Source organism: Dromaius novaehollandiae, chromosome W (genome assembly GCF_036370855.1).
Source record: "Dromaius novaehollandiae isolate bDroNov1 chromosome W, bDroNov1.hap1, whole genome shotgun sequence".
NCBI lineage: Eukaryota > Metazoa > Chordata > Aves > Casuariiformes > Dromaiidae > Dromaius > Dromaius novaehollandiae.
Genome location: NC_088130.1, coordinates 59,354,067 through 59,376,997, shown reverse-complemented (window position 1 = coordinate 59,376,997; position 22,931 = coordinate 59,354,067). Strand labels below are relative to the sequence as shown.

Here is a 22,931-nt window from a genome sequence, read left to right as displayed (position 1 = left end):
CGCTCGGGCTGCGCTCGGGTTGCGCTCGGCAACACTCGGCAGAGCTCGGGCTGCGCTCGGCAGCGCTCGGGCTACGCTCGGCACCGCTCGGGCTGCGCTCGGCGACGCTCTCGCCGGCGCTCGGCGGCCCTCGGGAGGCCTCGGCCGGCTGCCGACGGGGTGGGGCGGGGCGGGGCGGGTCCCGGGGGCGGGGCGGGGCGCCGTGCCCGGCGGGCGCGGACGGGGCGGGGCGGGGCGGCGGGCGGTGAAGAGGGCGCGCGCGGGGCGCGGGGCGGCGGCCATGGCCGTGGCCATGGCGGACGCGGGGCCGCTGATGCGGCGCTACGAGGGGGCGGCGCAGGGCCGCGGCGTGGCGGCGGCCGGCTGGCGCATCTGCCTGGCGCACCGCTTCGAGGAGCGGCGGCAGCCCTACTGCGTCTCCGACCTGCATGTCACCCACCTCCTGCGGCACATCGGCCTCGGCATGCGGTACGGGGGGGCCGGGGCCGGGCGGGGGTGGCGGCCCCGGGGGGAGAGGCAGGGCGGCGGGGATCCCGGGGACAAGATATGGGGATGTGGAGTGGCCTGAGATGGCAGGACATGGTGGGATGGCCCCAGGGGACAAGGTATGGGGGTGTGGGGTGGCCTGAGGTGACAGGGCATGGTGCCCCAGGGGACAAGGTATGGGGGGTGTGGGGTGGCCTGAGGTGACAGGGCATGGTGCCCCAGGGGACAAGGTATGGGGGGTGTGGGGTGGCCTGAGGTGACAGGGCATGGTGCCCCAGGGGACAAGGTATGGGGGGTGTGGGGTGGCCTGAGGTGACAGGGCATGGTGCCCCAGGGGACAAGGTATGGGGGGTGTGGGGTGGCCTGAGGTGACAGGGCATGGTGCCCCAGGGGACAAGGTATGGGGGGTGTGGGGTGGCCTGAGGTGACAGGACATGGTGGGGTGGCCCCAAGGGACAAGGTATGGGGGGTGTGGGGTGGCCCCAGGGGACAAGGTATGGGGGGTATGGGGTGGCCTGAGGTGACAGGGCATGGTGGGGTGGCCCCAGGGGACACCATGTGCGTGTGGCCCCAGGTGCAGGGGACACAGTGCACATGGATGGCCCTGGCATCCTGGGGACATCTGTGGGGCAGACAGAGACATGGGGGGCAGCAGGGCGCCTCTGCCTGGCATGCAGCTCTGTGCTGGCCTGGGGGCTGCGGGTGAGCCACCCCCGGGAACGGGCTCTGTGTTGCTGTAAGGACCAACGCATGGAGCCGAGCGCGGAGCTGCTCTCCTGCCTCCATCTGCCTTGGCACTGTGCAGCCACGGCCCCTCCTGTGAGGACCAGGCTTTACCAAACCCCTGAGTGCTGGTGAACGATGGGAGCGTTGCTGGGGGTGGGAGCAGAAACCTGCAGGTACATGGAGGGTAGGACTGTGCTAGGAGAAGAGGTGGAAGCTGCAAAGAACAAGACTGCTGCCTGCGCCGTGTCCTGCCAGCACCCAGGCCTGCCCGCCTCCCTGGCGCGAGCACTGGGAGCACAGAGCTGGCGTCCCGGACCGCGCTCAGCAGGCTTGGGGCGAGCACGCAGCTCTCCCAAGCGCTCTGCAGCCTGGGCTCTCCCGAAAGCGGAGTGCCAGCACCGGAGGTATTGCCCAGTGCTGGCTGGTGGGCGCTTTGCTGTTGTGGTAGCTGTGGGGAACAGTCGCTAGGAGGGGACATGTCCCTCTTTCTTCCACCTTCAAGGTTTGCTGTTAGCGTCTGTCAGCGTTGTATCAGAGCCTCTTCCCTGGACAGCGTCGTGTATGTTATGTTGCATAAGGCAACGTTTTCTTGGCAGATTGCAGAGATAAGATGTTAGTTTAATTAAAGATGTTTTGCAATGCTGTGAACTATAGCTGATCTGGTATACAGGGGTTCTTCTGAAGCATGGCAGAGCCAGCTTTGAGCTCTCACGTGCCATAAGTAACCAGGAAAAATGCATATGAAAAACAGTATTTTAACCTTGAAAAGCTGTGCTTGAAAAATTGTGTTATGCAATCACCAAAGCTGACATTGAAATGGATGGCAGTGTGATTTGTTTGCTTGTACTTGCTGTGTATTTATCACCTTTGGTTTTTGACCTTTTTGCTGCTCCTGCTCCCCTGCTGATGGGGGCGGGAAGCTGAGAGACAGACCTATGAATGGCTGCTGAAGGTTGCTGCCTGTAAAGGCTGATCATGCAAAACCTAATGGCAGGACAGGTAATGGACCGCTTTGGATTATAGAGCATGCTGGTTTCACCTGAGCAACGTGTGCTTTAACGTCCCTAATGCAAGCCTGAGTATCTGAGACCTGAGAGTGTGGGTCATGTGTGGTAGATAAGGGCTGTTAGAAAAGCAGCGACTGCAGGTCGATGGTGACCTGAGCTCAGCATGTGTTGCGCTGGCTCTGAAAGCGTGAAGTCCCTGGCTGTATGAGCAGGGAGGGGTTATCTCTTAAAGCACAAGCTTTAAGGAGATGGTGATTGGGTCCTATGTCCTGTTTTCACACGAGTTTCAAACAGAGTAGTAGCAGCAGCTTGTGTAGGTTCTAGGAAAAGGCTTTAAGTTTCAAAAGACTTTCTCTTCAGCAAGAAATGAAGGAAGAAGAAACTATTGGCTCTTGCTCTGCTCAGACTTTTGGGGTAGATTTAGATCTCAAAGTACCTGCAGAGGGCAAAGTTTTTTTGTAATGGGGCTCCTGTCCAGTGAGCAAAGAAGGTGGTCCAGGTGGTGTTGATTAATGAGGGCAGTTGATGTGAGGATGTGAGGAAGTGTCCAGGACTCTGCTCTTGCTTTTGGCTCCCACCTACATGCCTGTCTAATAGAGCTTTACCAGGAAACGGGCTGGGTGTGGGAGCATCGGGTTGGCTCACTGAGGTGTGCATTACGCAGATGGCTGCAATGACTCTTCTGGCCTTTGAATGTGGGACCTGGACTATCTATCAAGAATGCTGTGTCAACAAGATCCTTTTCCTTGTGCCTTTGAAAATGTTGTGCCAATGGTGAAGGTATCTAAGCCACCACTCCAATTGTTCAGCAACTCCATACATGCTTGGGGACCAGGGCCTGTACAATGTTTTTGGGGTGTACTTTTGCCACAGAGGCAGCCAGCCAACTAAAACCCAGCAGCTGGTGCTGCAAGAGAAGCCTAGAGCTTGATCCTATGGCCCAATTCAGATTTGAATCTCTGAAGTCCTGCAGACTGGGATGACCTCTCCTGTTGTAGATGTCAAATGAACCGGGATTGCTCCCTGCTTGCTTAGGGCAGAGTGTGAATAGCAGCTCCTCTCTTGGGGGCACCTGTGGCAGGATGATGCTGTGCTCTCAAAAGCTGTTGTGCCTTGGAGCACCAGAAGTAGAAACCTCACCTGTTGCAGGCTCTTGAACCTCCAGGGACCGCTGAGATACCCTTGGGATTACAGCATGTTTTCGGCCAAGAAAGCCCAGGACCTTGGGTGGAGCAGTCACATCCTAGGCTGATTTGGGTTCACATGCCACTGCTGTGCTGAGCCTCTGGCTGATGGGTGTCCTCTGTTCCTCTCCCCACCTCTCCTCCTGCAGCCCAGACATGATTTTTGCAGCCCTGTGAGTTGCTGATAACTAGCAAGATTACGCAGGGAGTCAACCACGTTGCCTTTTCAGGCTGTGGGATGGGGGATGGGGTGGGAACTGAGGATGACTTTGCTGTTGAGATAATAAAATAGCTCAGGCAATGGCTGGACATATTGTGACTTTCTCCTGCTATATAATCGTGAAACTGCTTTTTCAATCCAGTGAACTCCCAGCATTACCTTCTGTATAAGGACCTGGGATACCCCTCTGGGCTGTGTTACAGCACCTCTATGTAGGCACCTTAGTTTGCGTATCCAGAAACCTGTTGGGGAAGCAGCTGGATAGGTTCTCTGGCGCTGGTTTAAAAGGCTACTTCCTTGAGAGAACGTGGTGCCAAAAACTCTCTTCGGCAATGTAAAGTCAGAGCTGTCTCAGCTATGAGAAGAGCTGTTGCAGCTGATGAAACTTCAGGATAGCAGCAGGCTGGTGGAGTAGCAGGTGCTGATTTAGGGCAGCCATACAGGCCAGGCTGGTTCTCTTGGTGAGCAGGGCTCCTTTGGGTGAAGTGTCCTTAAATAGTCAAATACGAAGTTAAATATGTAGGAATAGGAGGATGGGCTGCGATTGGATCACATAAGATTGCTTCCTGGAAAATGTGAACCTGAGAGGGATTTGGGGACCTTAGAAACTGGCAAATATAGGTGAAGGTACAGTGGCCACGTGACCAAAGAGGCAGATGAGTTTTTTTTACTGCGTGAGAGCAGAGGGTTGTGGTGTTGATGACGTGTGTCCTGGTTTACCAAAATCAGCTCTTGTGCCTTTGTGAAGGGCATTGAAGGATGGAGAGAGCCCAGAGCAATTGAGAAGTACTTGCCTTAAATTCACTTCAGTGCCCATGTTCCTGTGGATGCTGTCACCTCGGTGCCACTGGTGACAGCAAAGGGGGGGATTCCAGGTGCACAGGGCCTTTTACCCCCAACTTCAAGGGGGAAATGCCGCAGAGGGGATTTGTGCCGACAGATTCCCCTTGCTGTATGGGACTGTGCTGAGCACCTGCAGGCCGCTGGCATGGCAGTGCGGGGCCCTGGCGTCCTGTTGGAGTGGGACAGGCAGCGCGCTCCTGGCCACAGTGCTTTCCTTGTGTTTGTGCCAGCCGTCCTACGCAAGCAGCCCTCTCTGGGTCTTCACCGTACACACCTGGAGGCAGCTCTTAGCTGAGGACAGTGCTTGCTACAGGCTGCTTGGGAACTGGGGCTGCTCTGGCAGCGCTGCCAGTTCAGTCTCTCCTCTCTGTTCCCTCAAGTTCAGCAGCTCCTTTTAATCTGGAAGCTATTTTACGCATGCTCATTTTATTTAGCTGGAAGATTTATCTTGGGGCAATTAGTTAGCCAGAGCTGGTCTCTTTTATGAGTGCTGACTTGGGAATCCAGCCCTGTTCCTGTTGCCTGGAGCGCTGCCGGCACACCCAGGTCTGGGTGCTCCCCGCAGTGTGCTCTGTTGCCTGGATGTCTCTTGATTCCCAGGCCTTTGGGTGAGAAGTTACCTGATGCGCAGTCCCTGGCTGTGTGGCGGGGGGTATGTGTGGGGGTGTATTTGTGTGTCTCACTTGTGTAATGTGCAAGCCGGGATGAACTGCCTGGATCCTGTAAGCAGCAGAAAGCAAGCACTGCCTGTCCCAGTGTACATGTCCCTGATACCAGCCACCCCCAGAGACATGGCACTCAGATGCAGCAGGACAGTGCGTCGCAACAGGAGCGTGGAGGTGGAAGAGCAAGGTTTGCCAACCCTAGGGGAGGATGTGGCTTCCTCTGGGCTTGTGCCTCAGCTCTGGGACTTTCTTTACCAGGGTGTGCAGTACCAGGTGCAGTGGTGCTGCTTGTGTTCATCCCCACTTCACGGGGGGATGGCTGGTAGTGCTTTGGGCTGGGAAAGCTTCCTGCCCCTGCACCAGTGGGGGAGCTGAGTGGGAAGCGTGGGCCTTGATCTCTACCCGGGTAATGAAGTGCTTGGTTTTCTCACCGTGCCCTTGCACTCAGGCTGTGGCTCGGAGTGAGTTTGAGAGTTGCTCTGCTGGGAGTGTTTCCTGACCCATATGCAGTGCAGCAAGATCTCAGGGGCAGGAGCTGTCACCCCATGTCCCTGGGGCCCAGAGGTTCCTGCAAGGCCTTTGTGTGTCTGTACAGGAGGGGTGGCTGGAACGTGTGCCAGCCACGCTCCAGAGCAGTGATGGAGAAGGGGCAGTGAGGCTGGCTCCTATGTCCTTTCATACCTCCTTTTCCTTGCAGATATTTCAGATGGTGGTACAAGAAAACCCGCCTAGAGAAGAAATACCCATTCATTGACCTTATAAGAGCAGTTCCTCTACGGCAGATCTATGGTGAGCCTCTGGTTTGGTCATTGGGTTGGTGTAGAGGGGATGCCAGCATTTGCCCTGGGTCCTGGAGTTGCTGCCAAGCGCTGGTGGTAAGGGGACCAGCTGGTGGTGCTGGGACCTCCCCAGGCCTGTGTGGTTGGGGTGAAATGGGAGAAGAGTGACAGGACGGGGGGCACCAGGCTGGAGGTGCAGGTTTTTCAGAGCTGATGTGAGGAGCAGGGCCTCCTGTAGGGCAGGCACTTGTGTGTTGGGAGCAATATGGGTGCTGCTGACTGGGAAAAGATGGGGGGGCAGTCAGGGTGCTAGGGATGACTTCTGGGGTGTGTGCAGTGCCACAGGGAAGAACAGGAGTGCTGATTTCTGTGTTTGCCAGGGTGCCCGCTGGGCGGGATCGGGGGAGGCACCATCACCCGCGGCTGGCGGGGCGAGTTCTGCCGCTGGCAGCTAAATCCTGGGCTTTACCATTACGAAACAGTCATCGCTGACCAGGTAGGTGCAACTGTCCTCCAGCCCCATCCCTTCCGTGCTTGGCAGTGCTTTTTAGTGTAAGCCAGGCAGGCTGAGCCTTGCAGTCGCCCCAGGGTAAAAGGCTGGTGCCATGAAGCAGCAGTGCTGACGCCAGGTTTGCAGATGAGCGGTGAGTTGTCCTGGACATAGGTGTTGCAGGGCTGCTCCCTGCTCTCTGTAGCTCTGCCTCCTAAATGGGTGCTTGGGGAACCAGGCGGTGTCATCCTGGCAGGACTTAGTGGCACATTGCCCCCAGAGCAAGAGTTCAGGGCATGTGAGGCCAGCCTGGACACCCCAGCTTGAGGACTGGGGCAGTAAGGGAGGAGCTACTTGAAGTGACAGCATGTAGTGGTTGGAGGCTGTGCCTCCGCAGCCCCAGCTGTGTCACACCTCCAAAGCCCTTGTGCCCCAGATGCCTGAGAGAGGAGCTGTTTCTAGGGCTGTAGCCAGCTGGCCTGTGTTGAGGAGAGTCTGCTGCGCATCCCCATGCTACACGTGGACCTAGGAAGGGGTCGGATGAGTGGGGATTTTGTTCTTTTGGGGGCATTTCTGAGACTTTACAAGATCTGAGCAGCCCACCTTTGAGTGCATTGGAGGTCTGGAGTCTTTGGGTGACCATGCCAGGCAGGAGGAGTCGCTCTCCTTAAAGGAAGGCCTTAAGAAAGGGCCTCATGCTGGGAGTATCTGCCAGTCATCCCTTCTGGAAGGTACAGCAGGTGTGGTTTGGGGGTGTGTGGCCCTCTAAGGTAGCCAGGGCTTGGTCTGTGCAGGGACTGAGAGCTGGATTGGGGGTGCGAGCTGTGCTGGAGCTGCCTGTGCTGTAGAGGCCTCTGCTCCTGGGCTCGTCTCATCACTTTGCCCTCCTCTCCTTCCCAGTTTACAGTTTGTCTGCGTCGCAAGGGGCAGACTGTTTACCAGCAGGTGCTGTCCGTGGAGAAACCCAGTACTCTGCAGGACTGGAACTGGGGCTACTGTGGCCACTATGCCTTCTACCACGCGCTGTACCCTCGTGCCTGGACAGTCTACGAGCTCCCAGGGCAAAATGTGGTGCTCACTTGCCGCCAGGTCTCTCCTGTCATCCCCCATGACTACCAGGTAAGGAGGTAGTGGCACCCTGCTTGCTGCAGCCTGCCTGAATGTTGGGTGCTGTGGGTGCTGTTGCTGCTCGCAAGCAGCATGTACAGTGTGGTGCTGGGATGAGGTCTGTCCTGCAGCAGAGCTGAAGGGTGACAGCCCAGACCCAGCCTTGCGAATGGGAGCCAGTGTTGCTGTGGCTGCTGGGTGCACTCTGGGTTCCCGAGAGCACTGTCACAGTCTGGGCAAGGTGCTATAAATTTTGAAGAGGACTGCCTGTTTTGGGGCTTGAATGCTCCATTGTGCCCTTTTCGGAGCTTGAACCAGCTTATTACCTGCTGGTTCCCTAATAAGGCAGCAGCATCTGCTGCTACAGCTTAATCCACAGTGCTGGTTATCCCTCCAGCAAATGAGTAAGGAGAAGAATAGTCTCATGGATGGTGTGACAAATGCAGCTGCGTGCAGCTGCTTTAAGGAAAGCAGGTCAGACTGCTCCCTGCAGCAGGGGATGCACTGGAGGAGCAAGTGTCCACACCAGGCTGTGGCTGCACAGCTATTACAAATCAGGTTGGCAGGGACTTGGCAGAGCTGCCTGAGTAGGAACAAAGGGTCAGCACAGCAGAGACAGTCCTGTCCTGTGGGATATGCTGTGTAAGATGTGTCCAGGATAGGCCTTGAGTAGTGGCTTGGCTCACAGATCTCATGTCTCCAGTTTGGGCAGCAAAGGCTCAGAGCTAGTGAATTTTAGACACCTGAGCATGCTGTGCCCACAAATGCTGCAGTAGATGAGCGAGTTCCATGCTCCTCCACTACTCCTAAAGTTAGCAGAGAGGACAAGGAAGTGCGGAGCTTGTTTGTCCCCAAATTGCTTGAGTGTGAGGGAAGCAAGGCCAGGCCAGGAGTGAATCAGGGATGGGTGGAGTGTCCCTGCTGAGGCTTATGGCTCTTTATGGCTGGTGGGTCCCATGTGCCATGGAGACAGATGTGGCTGAGATGTTGGCTTAATTCTGTAGGCTTTCATCCTTGTTTATTTTCTTTCCCAGCCTGGTCTTTTCTGTCCTAGTCTGTCCTAAGATCATGTCCCTAGTGCCAGCTGCTATCTGGGCCTGTAACGGTCAGACCACAGTAAGGCTTTGCCTGTCCCAAGGCTGATGGTGCTGGGAGTGTTTGTCCCTTCTTCCTGCTTGTGCTTTGCTCTGGCAGCTGTTCCTTTCCCTTTTGACCTATGCTTTGATGTTTTGTCCTGCTTGTTCCTGCACTTGTTTCTATGCTATTTCTATTCCCAACTCCTGTCCCTGCAGCGTGGCAGGCTGATATCTATGCCCTTGCTGCACAAAGGGTCAGGTGCTAGCATTTCAGGAATCCCTCAGCCTGTTCTTGTGGATCAGTTTATCAGCTGAGTGCTTACTCAAGGTGCTCCTGAGGGTGTTTTAGCTGGTTTCTGCATGCTCTTACCATGTGATGGTTATTTATTAGCTAGAGTTGCCCAACTACGGTCTCAGCTTAGTAATGCTCCCCAGGCAGAAGGAACTCCTGCAGAAACAAGGAAATTCCAGAGGCTGGCAGTAAGGGATGCCTCACTAATCCTACTGTGCATTCCCAGCCTTGGGCGAGGGCAGGAGGCTGTGCTGACATTCCTGACCCCGATGTTACCTCAAGAAGCAGGTAGGTCTGTAGCTGCTGGTGTTGGCCTGTTGAGCACTTGAGAGGCATTTGAGTGTTAGACACTGGTTTCCATCTGTCTCTGTATTGCCTGGTGTGGATTTGCTTGCTCAGGGTTTGTGACCTGAATTTTGTATTACCTGCCCCCACAATTCCTCTGCTCCAGTTTGGCAGCAGACTCCAGGTGTGGAGTGGAAAGACTGAGTCATTCCTTGTGCTCTTGCACCTGCCTCAGCCCAGGCAGTTTCTCCTGGCACTGGGGGAAGCAGTGCTTGGAGCAGTTCACCACAGAGTGCAAGCTCTGCATGGTGTTGTCTGTCTCTGCCAGGACTCCAGCCTGCCAGTGGCATTGCTCATCTGGGAGGTGGAGAATGAGAATGACGAGGATGTGGATGTCTCCATCATGTTCAGCCTGCAGAATGGCACGGGTACGAAGGAGGACAAGAGAGGGGGGCACTGGAACGAGCCCTTCACCTTTGAGAAGGAGGGCAAACAGGTTGCTGGCGTTCTGCTGCATCACTGCACTCCCGTGAATCCCTTCACCTTTGCTATCTCTGCCTGGGAGAAGGTAAAGGGCCAGCTGGTTGGCGGTGGTCTGCGGGCTCGCAGCATCCCTCACGGTGGGGAGGCAGGGGCAAGGCATATGTGTCCCACATGGCAGAGGTCTGGACTGTTGTGCCTGGGAATGACCCCATCTTGGTGCTTTCTGGCCCCATTTGGTGTGGCTCCCAGTGTGGGGAGAGCTGTGCAGCCCTGCTGAATATGGGGTCTATGGGCTGTTTCTGGGCAGCTAGTGAAGGATGGATGTGTGGTGTGCCTTGGGTCAGAGTTAGCACCACCCCTGGCGCTTACCTGACTGCCAGGGCAGGAGTAGCAGCGTGACTCCAAGTAGCCTCCAAACAGTGCCGTGTTTGGGGAGTGAGATTCCAGTACAGAAGCTGTGGGTGAAGCTTGCAGGACACTAGATGAGTAGATCTGGAGTTAGCACTGATGGGCAACATGCAGAGTGTGAATTCAGGGCTGCAGGATTGTGGGGTAATTCACTGTTCTCCCCACCTGCCCCACTGATGGGCAACATGCAGAGTGTGAATTCAGGGCTGCAGGATTGTGGGGTAATTCACTGTTCTCCCCACCTGCCCCACAAAAGGACCAGCTCCTAGTTTGGGCTGGGGGGGGGGGGGGGGGTCTGATCTCTCATCCAGCGGAGACGGCCAGGGTGCTTGCATTACCTGCTCTTTGGAGGGAACCCTTACCTTGACACAGTCTTTTCATCCCCAGGCTGGCACCAGAGTTACCCACTTCACAGCATTCAGTCCCACAGGATCAGGTAAAGAGGTGTGGCAAGACCTCCTTCAGGATGGCAGGCTGGATTCCCCTGTGGGTGAGTCGTCCTTTCTTCCTGTGGTTGAGGCCAGGCCTGCACAGAAGTGTGCAGCAGGAGCAGGTGGCTGCCCTGATGGCAGGGCACAGAGCACCAGCCCTGGCGAGCAGAGCTGGGCTTCCCTTCCTCTGACTGCCTGGATGGGGTTGCAGGGAGTGTAACATCTGGAGGAAGCTCTTGCAGAACTGAATGGAGAGAATCTGTCCCTGCGCAAAGGTCCTTCCAGTCCCTTGTGTGGTGCAGGGTAAAGGCCTAAAGTGGGAGATGCTCTTGACAAGGCTGTGCAGGGCTGCCAGATACACAAAAGGACTGGCTTACCTGTAGTTGTCACTTGGCTCTTGGCGATGCTGTGACCTGTCCCCAAGTCCTATGGCACTTATGCTGCATGAGAAGGGATTTAATCTATATTTGAATTTCCTGTTTAGTTTCATTGTCATGCTGTCATCATTGTGGTTTCATGACTTGAGTGAAGGTTCTCCAAAAGCTGTTTGTACCTCTTCAGGGCTATTCTCCACTATGTACTCTGCCTATACTAGTATCTTAGTCTGACCAAGGTTGCACAGAGTTGAAGTTTTCTACTGATCTAGCTGTAGCGATGCCCAGTCACCTTCTCTAAATTTGTGTTGCCAGTGCTGCGAGTGATGCCAGTTTAGATTCGCCCTTCTAGTGGGCATTTAGCAGCTCTCAGGTTTTGGTGCTGACATAATTTGCCGCCATCTTGTTACTACAGGGGTTTCCTGAAAGCCTCTGAAATTTCCTGGATAATTCTGCATTGTCCTCAGCTGTCTGCTCACTCCCTCTGCAGAGAGCCTTAAAATGGACTCTTGCAGCCCTTGTTGATAACTTGTTATTGCAATAAAAGCTTGACTGTTTGCCTAATGTCCCAGCCAGCATTTGACCAAGAATAATGCTGACAAACTCAATGACGCTGGCGCTGAGCCTCTGCAAAAACTTTCTGAAGCTTAAATTACGTAAGCATTTACATAAATATTTCTGGAGACATGTCTCCTACCTGCTTGTCTGCAGATGCACTCAGAGCTCTTGAGGCTATTGGGATGTGGTTTTCCTCTGTGTGCTAGGTATTATCATAGTCAGGATCTGTGCTCCTGTTAAAATTGTTGCCTAAATGAGTTTACCTGGCACACATGTCAGGGCCAGCATGTAGTTATCCTGTCCCCCAAGGGCTTTTCTTAAATACAGGCACAATTCAAGCATCTTTCAAATGGTTGGAGAGAGATCTGTCATTTATGAGTGATTGTGTCTGCACTGATAGCAGCACAGTTACTAAGTAATGAGGCACTCCATCCATTCCACTTGTGCCTGGTGATTTTCCTGCCTAATTTGCTCCTATGCTTCTGTTTGTTTATTTTTAACCCTTGTGCTTATGGCAGGTATTTTTTCCTGTTTGCAGAAAGCATTTTTTCATGTACAGTAATATTGTCACTGAAATGTCCTGCATGTTCTACCCAGTCATAAGGGGGCTGGGGCATGCCTGAATAGCCTTGTATCCCTCAGGACATCACCCCCAGGCCCTCCGGGCTTGGTAGGCTTTCATTGTCACATGTGAACATTTCCTGCTGGCAGGTAGAAGTACCCCAACAGAGAAGGGGGAGGCAGTTGCAGCAGCTGTGTGTGCCAGTTGTACGGTGCCTGCCCGAGGGCACAGGACGCTTGAGCTGGCTCTGGCATGGGACATGCCCTGGGTTCGTTTTGGCTCGAAGGAGAAGCTGCATCTCAGGTGGGTGGATTGTGTGCAGCCACAGCCAAACTCCTGGGCCTGCTCCAGGTAGAGCTTGGCTTGTGTGCCCAGAGTTCCCTTTTCCCCCTGCTTTCAGACTGTGGACTTGAATGCTACCCAAGGAGCCTTGCGCTGCCCACTGTTTGCAGCTGGCTGGCTCTGGTGTGGCCATGACCCTGCCAGCTCATGTAGAGGGGGAATATGCCCCTGCCCAGTGGGTGTGTAGGACCCTCTTTCCAAAACCCATGCTTTCCCTTTGGGCAGTCCTCAGCACTGCTCATTAACCTCTCAGCTGGCATGGAGACTTGGACCTTCTAGCTCTGTCCCTCTGGCATCCCAGTGCTGGCTTGTCTCTGCTGTTTTGGAAGCTCCACAGTCTTTTATAGCCTCGACATCCTTGCACCAGCAATCCTTTTAGTCTCATATTCCTCATGCTCCTGTTGCAGTCCATCTCCTTCAACCTTACTGGGGGAGGCCAAGTAGGGCATCTGGGCTAGATGGGCTTCCCAGATGTGCCTCTACTTGCCACCCTAGCAGGCTTTGTGGGCAAGTGTTGAGGATCCTGACAAACCTCTGTTCTGCAGGCGATACACACGCTATTTTAACAGCAAAGGCGATGTTGCTCCTGCCCTGTCACATTATGCGCTAACGCACTATGAGGAGTGGGAGAAGAAGATTGATGCATGGCAGAAGCCCGTCCTGGAGAACAGGTGGAATAGATGGGAACAGCACCCTGTGCAGAACAGCTTAGCACCCTTCTGGCAGGCAGCACTAGACTGACAATTTGGTCTGGATCTCTGGGAGTGAGCTGGCAAGTGGCAGCAAGGTGACCCCCTGCCAGGACAGTGGTCTCTGGCTCTGTGCAGCTCTGTCACATGCTGTGAGGGAGATGCAGCAGAGAATTGGTGTGTTTAGAGGGTGCTGCTCCCAGCTCTTGGAGAACAGGGTGATGCCTGCTGGCCTTGTGGGGCTGTTGGGGGTAGGAGCACTGTGTCTGCTCCTCTGTGGGGCAGGTTGCATGCTCTGGGGGCCTGGCCTCCCTCGTGGGGTCCCCTCCAGGCTGGAGCTCCAGGGAACAGAGGGGCTGTTAGTTGCCTGTGCTCAGGCTCACTGCCCTGGCTGTTGTGGCTGAGTTTCCCTTTTGCCTGCAGCCACCTGCCTGCCTGGTACAAGTCCGCCCTGTTCAATGAGCTGTACTTCCTAACGGACGGGGGGACCATCTGGGTGGAGCTGCCCCCGGACGGCTGCGCGGAGGACGTGCAGGGGCTGGCAGGGGCTGGCCTGTCCCAGCATCTCCCTGTCCTGCGGGAGTATGGAAGGTTTGCTTATTTGGAAGGTAACTTGCAGAGGAACGATGGATGGTCCCACCTCAACCCTCCCTGTTGCTGTTTTGCCTGCGGTGCAGCAGCTTTTCACATGCTGCTGGGTAAAGAGCAGGGAGCAATGCTGACTAGTTGTTCCTGGAAAACCCACTGTGGAGTTGAGCACGGTGCAGTGTGAAGCCTTCTCCAGACCCCTGGGTGACCTACACCTACATGGGGAATGTGAAATGTCTCCCCTCATGGGAATCCCTGCCTATGCCAGGGAAAGGGCTCAGCCTCTGGGGCTATGTGGGAGGGAGGATCTGTCCCTCCTTTCCCCTCCACTGCAGCAGGTCTCCCCTGCTTCACCAGCCCTCTGTGCTTACAGGCCAGGAGTACCGGATGTACAATACCTACGATGTCCACTTCTATGCCTCCTTTGCTCTCGTCATGCTGTGGCCCAAGCTGCAGATCAGCCTGCAATATGACATTGGTGAGTGATCCAGGAGACCTTGGCTTGACCCCTGCTGATGTCTTGACCTACAGGAGGGACAGAGGATTTGGGACTGCTTCTGCCATAGAAATAGGTGCTATGGAGCCAGCATCCCCTCCACTCTTGTGCCCTGAGACTTGTGAGCATCTGATGTCCTTTCCCATCTGTTGTTGCTCAACATCTCTCTGCTGAGCACTTTGATACCTTCTTGCTGCTTCCTTGCTATGCTGGAGCTCCAGAGCTGGCCCTACCTGGGCTGGGGAAGTTCTTGGTCTTAACAGCTCTCTTCCCATGTCCCTTGGCCAGGGGGAGAGGAAGTGTATAGCTGTTTGCAGACCCTGATGCTTTGGACAGGCCTGGAAGTTGCTCTGTGTTGGCCCAGCCAGCAATGATCCCAGAGGGGACAAAGCCAGAGCACAGCCCTTTGCTGGGCTGAGGGAAGGCCAAGCCTGCTGGGGCTCCTTTCCAGCCCTTGGTGCTGCCACCACCTCAGTTAAGGGGAGTGCACTTACAACAGTGTCATGTGAGGTCTTTGTGCCTGGCCCCTAGCAAGGGGCAAGGAGCACAGGGTCATGTGTCTCCTGTTGAGAGGAGACTGGAAGCAGCCTGATGTCCCCTCATCCCTTTGCAGGATGCTGCCTCTTACAACTGCAGCCCAAGTGGAGAGCCTGGTGTGCTGCAAACACAGTGGGGCGCTGGTGGCCTGTGCCTGTTGTTAAGGCTTGCTGCTGCAGTGTCTGCTGTTTTTTCTCATGGTTCTTGCTTTGTGCCCTCCCCAGCTGCCTCAGTGGTGAATGAGGATGTCCAGCCCCGGCAGTACTTGATGTCTGGTCGGACGGCCCAGGTGAAGCTGAAGAACGTGGTGCCCCACGACATTGGGGATCCAGGTGAGGGGCCAGGCCTGGCCTGTTGAGCCAGAGGGGGCATAGGGCTGCTCTCACAACTCTTTACGCTAGTTAACTCCCAAGCTGTGGGACAGCCCATGCTTGGGAAAGCTATGTGGCACATGGAGTTCCTTTTAGGAGCAGGAGGCTTGGTTGGCCCTTGCTATTCAGGGTGGTGATGGCAATGCAGATTATGCTGTAGGAAGCCTGTGCAAGGGAGACATGGTGAAGTTACAGCAGCAGGAGGAAGGCTGTTCTCAGGAAGGATGGCACAGGATGCAATATGTCTTTTTGGTGCCGCTTGATCGTAGCGCTCTTGGGACCTTGCACCTAGGCAAGTGGATGTTTGTTGCTCTGTCCTTGCATAGATGATGAACCATGGCAGCGTGTCAATGCCTATATGATACACGACACAGCCCACTGGAAGGACCTGAACCTGAAGTTTGTGCTGCAAGTGTACCGTGACTACCACCTAACACACAACTCCCAGTACTTGCGGGACATGTGGCCAGTCTGCCAGGTACTGGAGGGATGGTCCTGCCTCACAGCCTCTCACTGAAGCTGTGCGGAAGGAAGCAGCATCCTTCCTAGCTTCCACTGGGAGACATGTGACATCCAGGGAGCAGGAACAAATTGTGCCCGAGCAGAGCGTGAGGGGCAGTCATGGGAGAAAGCTGCAGAGGGTGCTTGACTGTCTCCTGCCTCCCACAGGCTGTGATGGAGTCAGAGCTGAAGTTTGACACAGATAATGATGGGCTCATCGAAAATGGTGGCTTTGCTGACCAGACATATGATGCGTGGATAGTAACAGGAGCCAGGTGAGCAAGAGAGACAAGAGGGCATTGAGAAGGTGGCAGATGGCAAATTGGGGCAGGGGAGAACTCAGAACTGGGAAGGCAACCCCAATGTGTTGTAGGGGTCTGCACAACCCATGCTGCATCCAGCATTGCCAACCCTGCTTTCCTTCATTCTGGCAGTGCCTACTGTGGTGGGCTGTGGCTGGCAGCTGTCTGTATGATGTGCAAGATGGCAGATATGCTAGGCGATGGTGAGATCCTGCAGAAATACACTGCCATCCTGGAGAAGGGCAAGGAGGCGTTTGAGAGGCTGCTCTGGAACGGTGTGTATCCACCAGTGGGAAGCTGCACTCCCTTCAGCCTGCAGGGACCACCAGGCTGGCTGTGCACTGCTTGGTGTAGGGTACAGCCCTCCTCAGGGCACAGAGCCTTGCTGGGGAGCCTTGGGGTGCTGTGGCCTCAGCTGGAAGACAAAGGAAGGTGGGGAGATGTCAAGTCTCCAAATGGAGAGGAAGCAGCAGGTACCAGGGAGGGATGTTGTTCCCCACAAAGGGAGGCAGGGGAACAGTAAGGGTACAATGCCAAGGAGTGGCTTGGGAAAGGAAGGAGGGGAACACCTTGTGAAAAAGGTGCCATGTTCCTGCCTTGCTGGGAGGAGTAGGAGCAGCACGCACAAGGGATACAGCTATCAATTTACACTGTTTACTGTCTCTTCCAGGAAAATACTATAACTATGACAGCAGTGGGAGTGTCACTTCCAGCAGCATCATGTCAGACCAGTGTGCTGGGCAGTGGTTCCTTGGGGCTTGTGGCCTGGACCAAGAGGTAGGAGAAGGGGCAGCATGATCCAGAGCAGCTGGGCTGTGCTGAGCTGAGGCCTATGCTTGAAGAGCAGTAGGGCCAGCACATGGTGTGGGTTAGGCATTAGTCTGTTAGCTGCTGGTGCAGAGGACTCTGGCCTACTTCTATGCAGCGGCAGCACTCTGAAACAGAGCACTTCATGCAAATCAGTGCGGCTCATTAAACTGAAATACATTTGTGAATAGATTATGCAACAAGGGTGTGTAATCTGTCAAGTTGAACTCACTTCGAAGAAGTTCCTGCTGACACTTATTCTCAGCAAAATGTTATTTCTTTAAAAAGTGGAGAATATGTGTCCATGTTATTGACTGCCAGTTTAAAGTCCTGAATGAAAATCAGAGGAGACCAAAATCTATTTGGGGCCCTGAAGTCCATAGGCCTTCATTTGCAAGAGAAGGATTGACTAAAGACTAATCTGTCAGATGTTAGTATTATAACTCGCAGGACACAACAAGGTGGTAGAGAGCAATCAGGTGGATTATTAATGACCAATAAACAATTGACAGACTGCACTACTGGACAGCAAAACTCTCTGTAGTGGTGCAGGACAGGTGAAAGCTTTGTATCTGAAAGAAGGCAGAATGATGCCATCAGCTGCATGAGGGTGATGGATCACTTCATAGTCTGTTAGTATTTGAGGGGAGCTTGAAATAGCCTATCCTGGGAGCAGATTGTACTAAACATGTTGGGATTTAATGAGAACCACTGGCTTCTGCTTGTGCCTTCCTGTATTTATTCCAGTTTGGATTTCTCAAGCAGGGAGACTAGGACTGTGCCCAGAGCTGCAGATGACGTCTTGCTCAGGCCCTATGCAGTGATACCCAAACATCTCTTTATGGGGGAAATAGTAAACCTGGTGCAGTCAGAAGTTTCACTTGCCTCTTCCTTAGGCCTCGGACTTTGCTTAGGGTATCTTTCTTCTCATATAACTAGTGAGCTTTGAGCTTACTGAAGACTTTATACTGCTGAACTTCTCTATTACTACAGTCATCCAATTTTGTCCACATGATGTTTTGATTTCTGTATTGTTGGCACCGCTCCCATGTTTGTCACTTCATTAGCACACTCCTGCTGCGTGCCCAGGTCAGTAAGGAAATATGAAGAATGAAAAGTCTGACCCCAGTCCTGAAGGAATTTACCCTAGCCTTCTGCCAGAAAGTCAGCTTCACACAGCCCCTCCACTAGTTCCTCCTTCCTTAACAACACTTGTACTTATTCCCAGATACAGAGCCACACTGGAAAAAAAAAAATTGTTTCCAATGCTTGGTTTTAATGAAGATAAAAGGGACATGCCTTTTCTTGATGTGCATCTATAAAAGATATCTGGTTAGACTGCTCAGCCTGCCTTTGGCAAGCTTGTATTTCATTTCATCATGCCTTCCATTTCCTCTGGCTTTGACTGCAACAAACTTGCAAGGAAAGTCCCGCACATCACTGAGGTTGGGCTGGACTAATGAGCCAAGGATTACGTGACTCTTCCTTCTCTCTTACGAAGTGGCGTAACATTCTCTATGTTCCAGCTCCAAAACATCACTCCCGATTTGATCATGGTGAAAAGTCAGTGTTACAGCTTTTCAGTTATCTTAATATAAGATGACACTAAACAAGCCTCCTGTTGCAGTGTTGCTGAGTTGTGAGCTCTGCTTCTGACCCACAAGTAGTGATCTCTGCAATAATGTTTCTCAGTATTATTACTAATACAGAAAGTATTGAAATAACACTAACTTAGCAATGTGCAGAGAGTTTTTAATCTCGATGCAGTAGTACTCATTGCACAGCAGCTCCACGGCTTTTTATTTGGCTTGTAGGCTTCTTAGTGCTCGCTTTTTAACTCCTTTTGTAAGAGCTTACTCAGCATGATTATTTGCAGTTTGTTCTCCTAACTGATTTTTTTTTTTTTTTGGCTCTTCTGGGGAGAAAGATGTTTTCACTTCCTGAAACTTTCCTTGAAATGGCTACTTATCCAGAAAGCTACCCTCTCTTTCCCCATAAGTCTTATGTTCTTAACCTTTGCTTGGCATAAGTTTCAGATGTTTCAAAACCAGATGTTGAAAACGTCAGGCATCCTGTATGTCCCAGTCCGGGCTCTTCCATGTCACTTGCATCACCACCCAGTTACAAAATTTAGGAAATTAAAAACTTTTTGAAATCGATCAAAAACAAGCCCTGTTTTTATTTTTCCACTGAGCTGAAGCTGAATCTCCTGTGTCCAGTTACCACAGCTAGCTTTTTTGTAAGATTCCCAGGACTTGCTCAAATGAAGCCTGAGGTACCCAGGGTCCTGCTCAGTTCACTGCTTGCAGTGGCAAATTTTGCCCATCAGCAGTAAGGGAGGAACCTACCAATATCCATAACACTCACTCCCTAGCTGGGAACTGCATTCCTGTGTTATCACGCAGCCTTACCAACATCTTTCCTTTTGGCAAGAAGGTATCTTCAGCCCCACTGACCCCAGGGGGACTGCAGTTGTGCCTGTTTCAGCTACCTCTGCTCTAAGTGTCCTATCTCTTCTAGGCATTGCAATGCTTGTTTTAATTGTGGTAGATGATGGAAACAGACTGATAGGATGAAAGACCAGTACAGCAGTTTCATCAGTAGGAAATATGGGACCCCAGATACTCACTGCCCTGAGAAACATGCAGCTGTGACCAGAAACAAAGGCCAGGAATTCAAATAAGGCGGCAATTCTGAGTGGGGTTGGCCTGGTCCCCAGAGCAAACTCCTAAGAGAAGCAATGGGTTTGACCAGTGACTGAAGGTGAGAGGCTTTTTATGGAGTCATGATAGTTAGATGAGTTATTGGACTTCCTGCAAGGAAGATGGGATGAAATTGTCCTGTGCTCTGAAGAAGAGCAATAATGGTCTCTTCTAGCCTAAAATTTAACCCTGCCTGAGAGGTATGAGTAACCACTGAGGCAAAGCATGTGTGCACACTCATGCTCTCTCCCTTGCACTCTCTCCATGCAGGTCTTCCCCAAGAGTCATGTTGTCAGTGCGCTGAAGACCATCTTTGAGAACAACGTCATGGGCTTTGCCGGTGGCACCATGGGAGCCGTGAATGGCATGACGTCTGATGGGGTGCCAGACGCTTCCAGCGTACAGTCCAACGAGGTGTGGATCGGGGTAGTATATGCCTTGGCTGCCACCATGATCCAGGAGGTGAGCAGGAGATTCTGTGCCTTCAGGGCAGCAAGCAATGGCCCCAGGTCTGTGCCCTATCCTTGCACTCCATGCAGGTACTGATGGCCTTCTTTCTTTCCTCTGCTGCAGGGCCTGGTGCAGGAAGGTTTTCGCACAGCAGAGGGCTGCTACCAGACAGTTTGGGAGCAGTTGGGCATGGCCTTCCAGACACCAGAGGCCTACTGTGAGAAGAAGATCTTCCGCTCACTGGCCTACATGCGGCCCCTTAGCATCTGGAGCATGCAGCTGGCCCTAGAGAGGCACCAGCATCCACAGAACCCGCCTAGGCAAAATCCCTCAACCCTTGAGCCCTAGGGCCCAATAGTGTTGAGCAGATGAATGAATGCACCCTGGGGCTGGGGACCTCAGCTGGAGGGCGGTGACCCTGCCATGGTGCCCTTCCCTACCCCCCACCTCTTGATAATATTCATATTGCTGTTTTTCTTCCCCATCTCCTCACCCAACCCACAGGTCATGCTCTTCACCTTGAGGGGACCTCCAGACACAGATGCTGAGCATAAGGGGGTCCAGAGGCACAAGTTATGTCTCCTCATCCTCACCGGTGGAAGGAGAGGAGTGGGATAAGGGGGCATTGCTAAGGCTTGTGTCTCCCTTTCCCTATTGCTCAGGGCTCTGCCAGCCTGCAGTACAAGTAACTTTCCTCAACGTGAGCTGGTGCCATCCTCTAGGAGCAAGCAAGACCTTTCTCCTGCAGGCTTTGTCTGGGAGAAATCAGTGGGCCTGGTAAGGTAGGAGTTGGCCTGTAAGGCTAATAAGTGTGTGTGCATGAAGTGAGGACCTTGCACTGATGTGGGATATGGCTGCCTGCACCTGATCTGGCTGCTCATTGCTGCTGTACATAGACATGTGGATACTGTAGCTGTTTCTCTGCTTGGTAACTGCTGCAGCCACAAACTGGCTCTCCTGGACTGACCCCCCTGGCTCTGCCTGCAGCTGGAGTTGGCTCTGGGCCTGGTGCAGTGCTGGATAGGTCAGGGAGCTCCAGCCCAGCCCGGGAGCCCCCTCGGGGTGGGATCTGCCTCCCCAGCCCCTGTGCCACAGCTGTGCATGGAGCTGTGTGCTTCTCCCCACCACCAGGAGCCAGCACCTTCCCCAGGCAGGGAGCACGCAGGAGAGCTTGTAGCAAGTACAATCCACAGTGGGGCCTTCCTAGGTGGGGGGAGACCTGGCTCCCTGGCCTGTGACAATCTGAGCCCAGGTTCTGGCCCGAGTGGAACAGCACGTCTCTGGTCTGGTACTGTGGCACCCCTCCCTGCTTGCACAGCCATGCAGACTTGTGTGGGCAGTGGAGCAGATTTTAATTATGAATCATTTTAATTTAAGTTCTTAATAAATGATTATCTAGCTGTCCCTGGTGGTGTACTTCCTTTGTAGCAGGCTGAAGGGTGCATGAACCTATATTGTTGTCCCTTTTCCTTCAAAGCTTGTCCTAACCTTAGCTGGTTTGTGCAGAGGCCTATGTGAATGGTTTGTGATGTATGTCAGGACTTAACTACAGGCTTGTCATCATAGGGTTTTTGGCTGGCAGGTTTGCGAGAGGAGCAAAAAACACCTTCCATCCAGCTGCAATTGCATTGAGGTCCTAGAGAGCAGTCTGAGGCATGTCCCTTGTTCTCTACTCCAGTGTAGTTGCAAGTCTTGTGAAGGTAAAGACACTGGTATTAATAGCAAAAATGCCACTAGCATTTAGCTTGTCCCCTCCTCAGCCAGGCAGGGCTGTTCTCTGTGGCTGCTTGGGAGTCTGCAGTGTCCTGGAGGTAGCTCTTGATGGTGACTGGTTCCTAGTGCCACGGGCTTTGCTCCTGCACTCCTTAATTTTCCTATTTCTCTGCAAACAGTCTGCTGCAGTGCAGGGGAAGCAAGGAGGCTGTACCTATCTGGTTTCAGGTAGGTGGCCTCATTTGTTTAGCCTGTTATCTCTGGGACAGATGGTAACTTCTTAATTTTGTTACCAAGGGACAAAGTAGGTGTGGGATGGAGCCCTGCTCCTCCCCTTACCCCAGGGGCTGCTTTGGGTCTTGGTACCAGCTGAAGCAGGAGGCCGAACACAGGCCCTGTGCACTGTGGCATAACCACCTCGGGGAGTGCAAGCGCCAGCATTTACGCAAGCTTGTGTGAAATGCTGAAAGGCTTGGCTGTTCCCCATGGCTGCAGGGGGATGGGGAAGTCTGCTCAGGTTGGCTTACGGCTCCAAGGCAACGAGGCAGGGGCACTGCCTTGGCCCTGGTTGAAGAGGACCTTTGAGCTGCTGGCTGCATGCCCCGAGGGGTGAGGGAGCCTGCCCCCTGAAAAAGGCAAGGCAGCGACTCCCCTTATGCACATCCCTCCTTGGAAAAGGACTCGGGGCAGGTGGTAGTGAGTGATGCTTTTTCCCAAAAGAGAGAAGGGGCTGGGGGTAGAACAGCTGGTACTTGGCCCTTTTCTGTGCCCCTGGCCTGGCTGGCCTCCATCCTCTTCCTGTGCCTGCCACCTCCCTCTCCTTGTTTCTGCCTGGTTTAGTTGCTCCCTGCAAATTAGTCACGAGTGCTGCTTGTTTTTAGTGCTGTCCATTAATCTTTAAATGTCCTTTTCTTTGTGCCCATCTTATCTTCCCCTCGACGGCAGTGGGGAGAGCGTGAGACTTCCCAGCACCTGGCTGGCCTCCAGGTGGCTGGAGCTGCTGTGACCTGCAGGCTGCCTCTGCCAGGCTGTTGCCGTCAATCCCCAAAAACGGTGTGGTCTCTAGGCTGTCGATGGTTGACCTGGTCGTGTCCCCACCCGAGCCAGGCCAAGGCCATGCTGCTGGCTGGCGCACAGCATCTGCGCTAGGGCAGCTGCGGCCCTCAGCCCTGGTGAGAGGCTCCAAGCGCCTGCGGTGCAGCTTTGGTCCCCCCCGGGAGCTCCCGCAGAGGGTTGCCCTTGCACGCAGGGCATTGCCGGGCTGGCGCTGACCCAGCGCTGCCAGCGTGGCAATGAATGGCCTTTTCTTCCCCTCTGCTCCCTCAGAGAGAGTTCCTGCATCCGTGTAGGCTGAGAAATAATGTTATCGGGGCAGGTCTCGGCGGGCACGGCCCACTCCAACCAGCCCGTATTGTATTTTCTTGGCTTTGGGATTGCCTGTGCATGGCGGGAGGCCA

At 53.8% G+C, this 22,931-nt stretch overlaps 1 protein-coding gene across 1 annotated transcript; it reads left to right on the top strand.

Annotated features, from left to right (window-relative positions):
- Positions 1 to 204: 204 nt before the first annotated feature.
- Positions 205 to 21,165, top strand: LOC135324492 (non-lysosomal glucosylceramidase-like). Its single transcript, XM_064501014.1, has 17 exons — positions 205 to 468; positions 5,829 to 5,920; positions 6,291 to 6,406; positions 7,301 to 7,519; positions 9,489 to 9,728; positions 10,439 to 10,541; positions 12,126 to 12,279; positions 12,864 to 12,989; positions 13,431 to 13,615; positions 13,969 to 14,073; positions 14,853 to 14,960; positions 15,326 to 15,477; positions 15,669 to 15,775; positions 15,935 to 16,077; positions 16,473 to 16,579; positions 19,582 to 19,773; positions 19,885 to 21,165. Exons 1-17 carry the CDS (start codon positions 281 to 283, stop codon positions 20,107 to 20,109), a joined length of 2,562 nt encoding a protein of 853 aa, XP_064357084.1. The 5' UTR covers positions 205 to 280; the 3' UTR covers positions 20,110 to 21,165.
- The last annotated feature ends 1,766 nt before the right edge of the window (positions 21,166 to 22,931 follow it).

Bases quoted from the DNA above. Each gene is read 5' to 3' on its own strand.
- LOC135324492 (XM_064501014.1), top strand. From the start codon at position 281: ATGGCCGTGGCCATGGCGGACGCGGGGCCGCTGATGCGGCGCTACGAG. The intron at 9,729-10,438 runs GTAAAGGGCCAG...TTTCATCCCCAG, and splicing joins CTATCTCTGCCTGGGAGAAG to GCTGGCACCAGAGTTACCCA. The intron at 13,616-13,968 runs GTAACTTGCAGA...CTGTGCTTACAG, and splicing joins AAGGTTTGCTTATTTGGAAG to GCCAGGAGTACCGGATGTAC.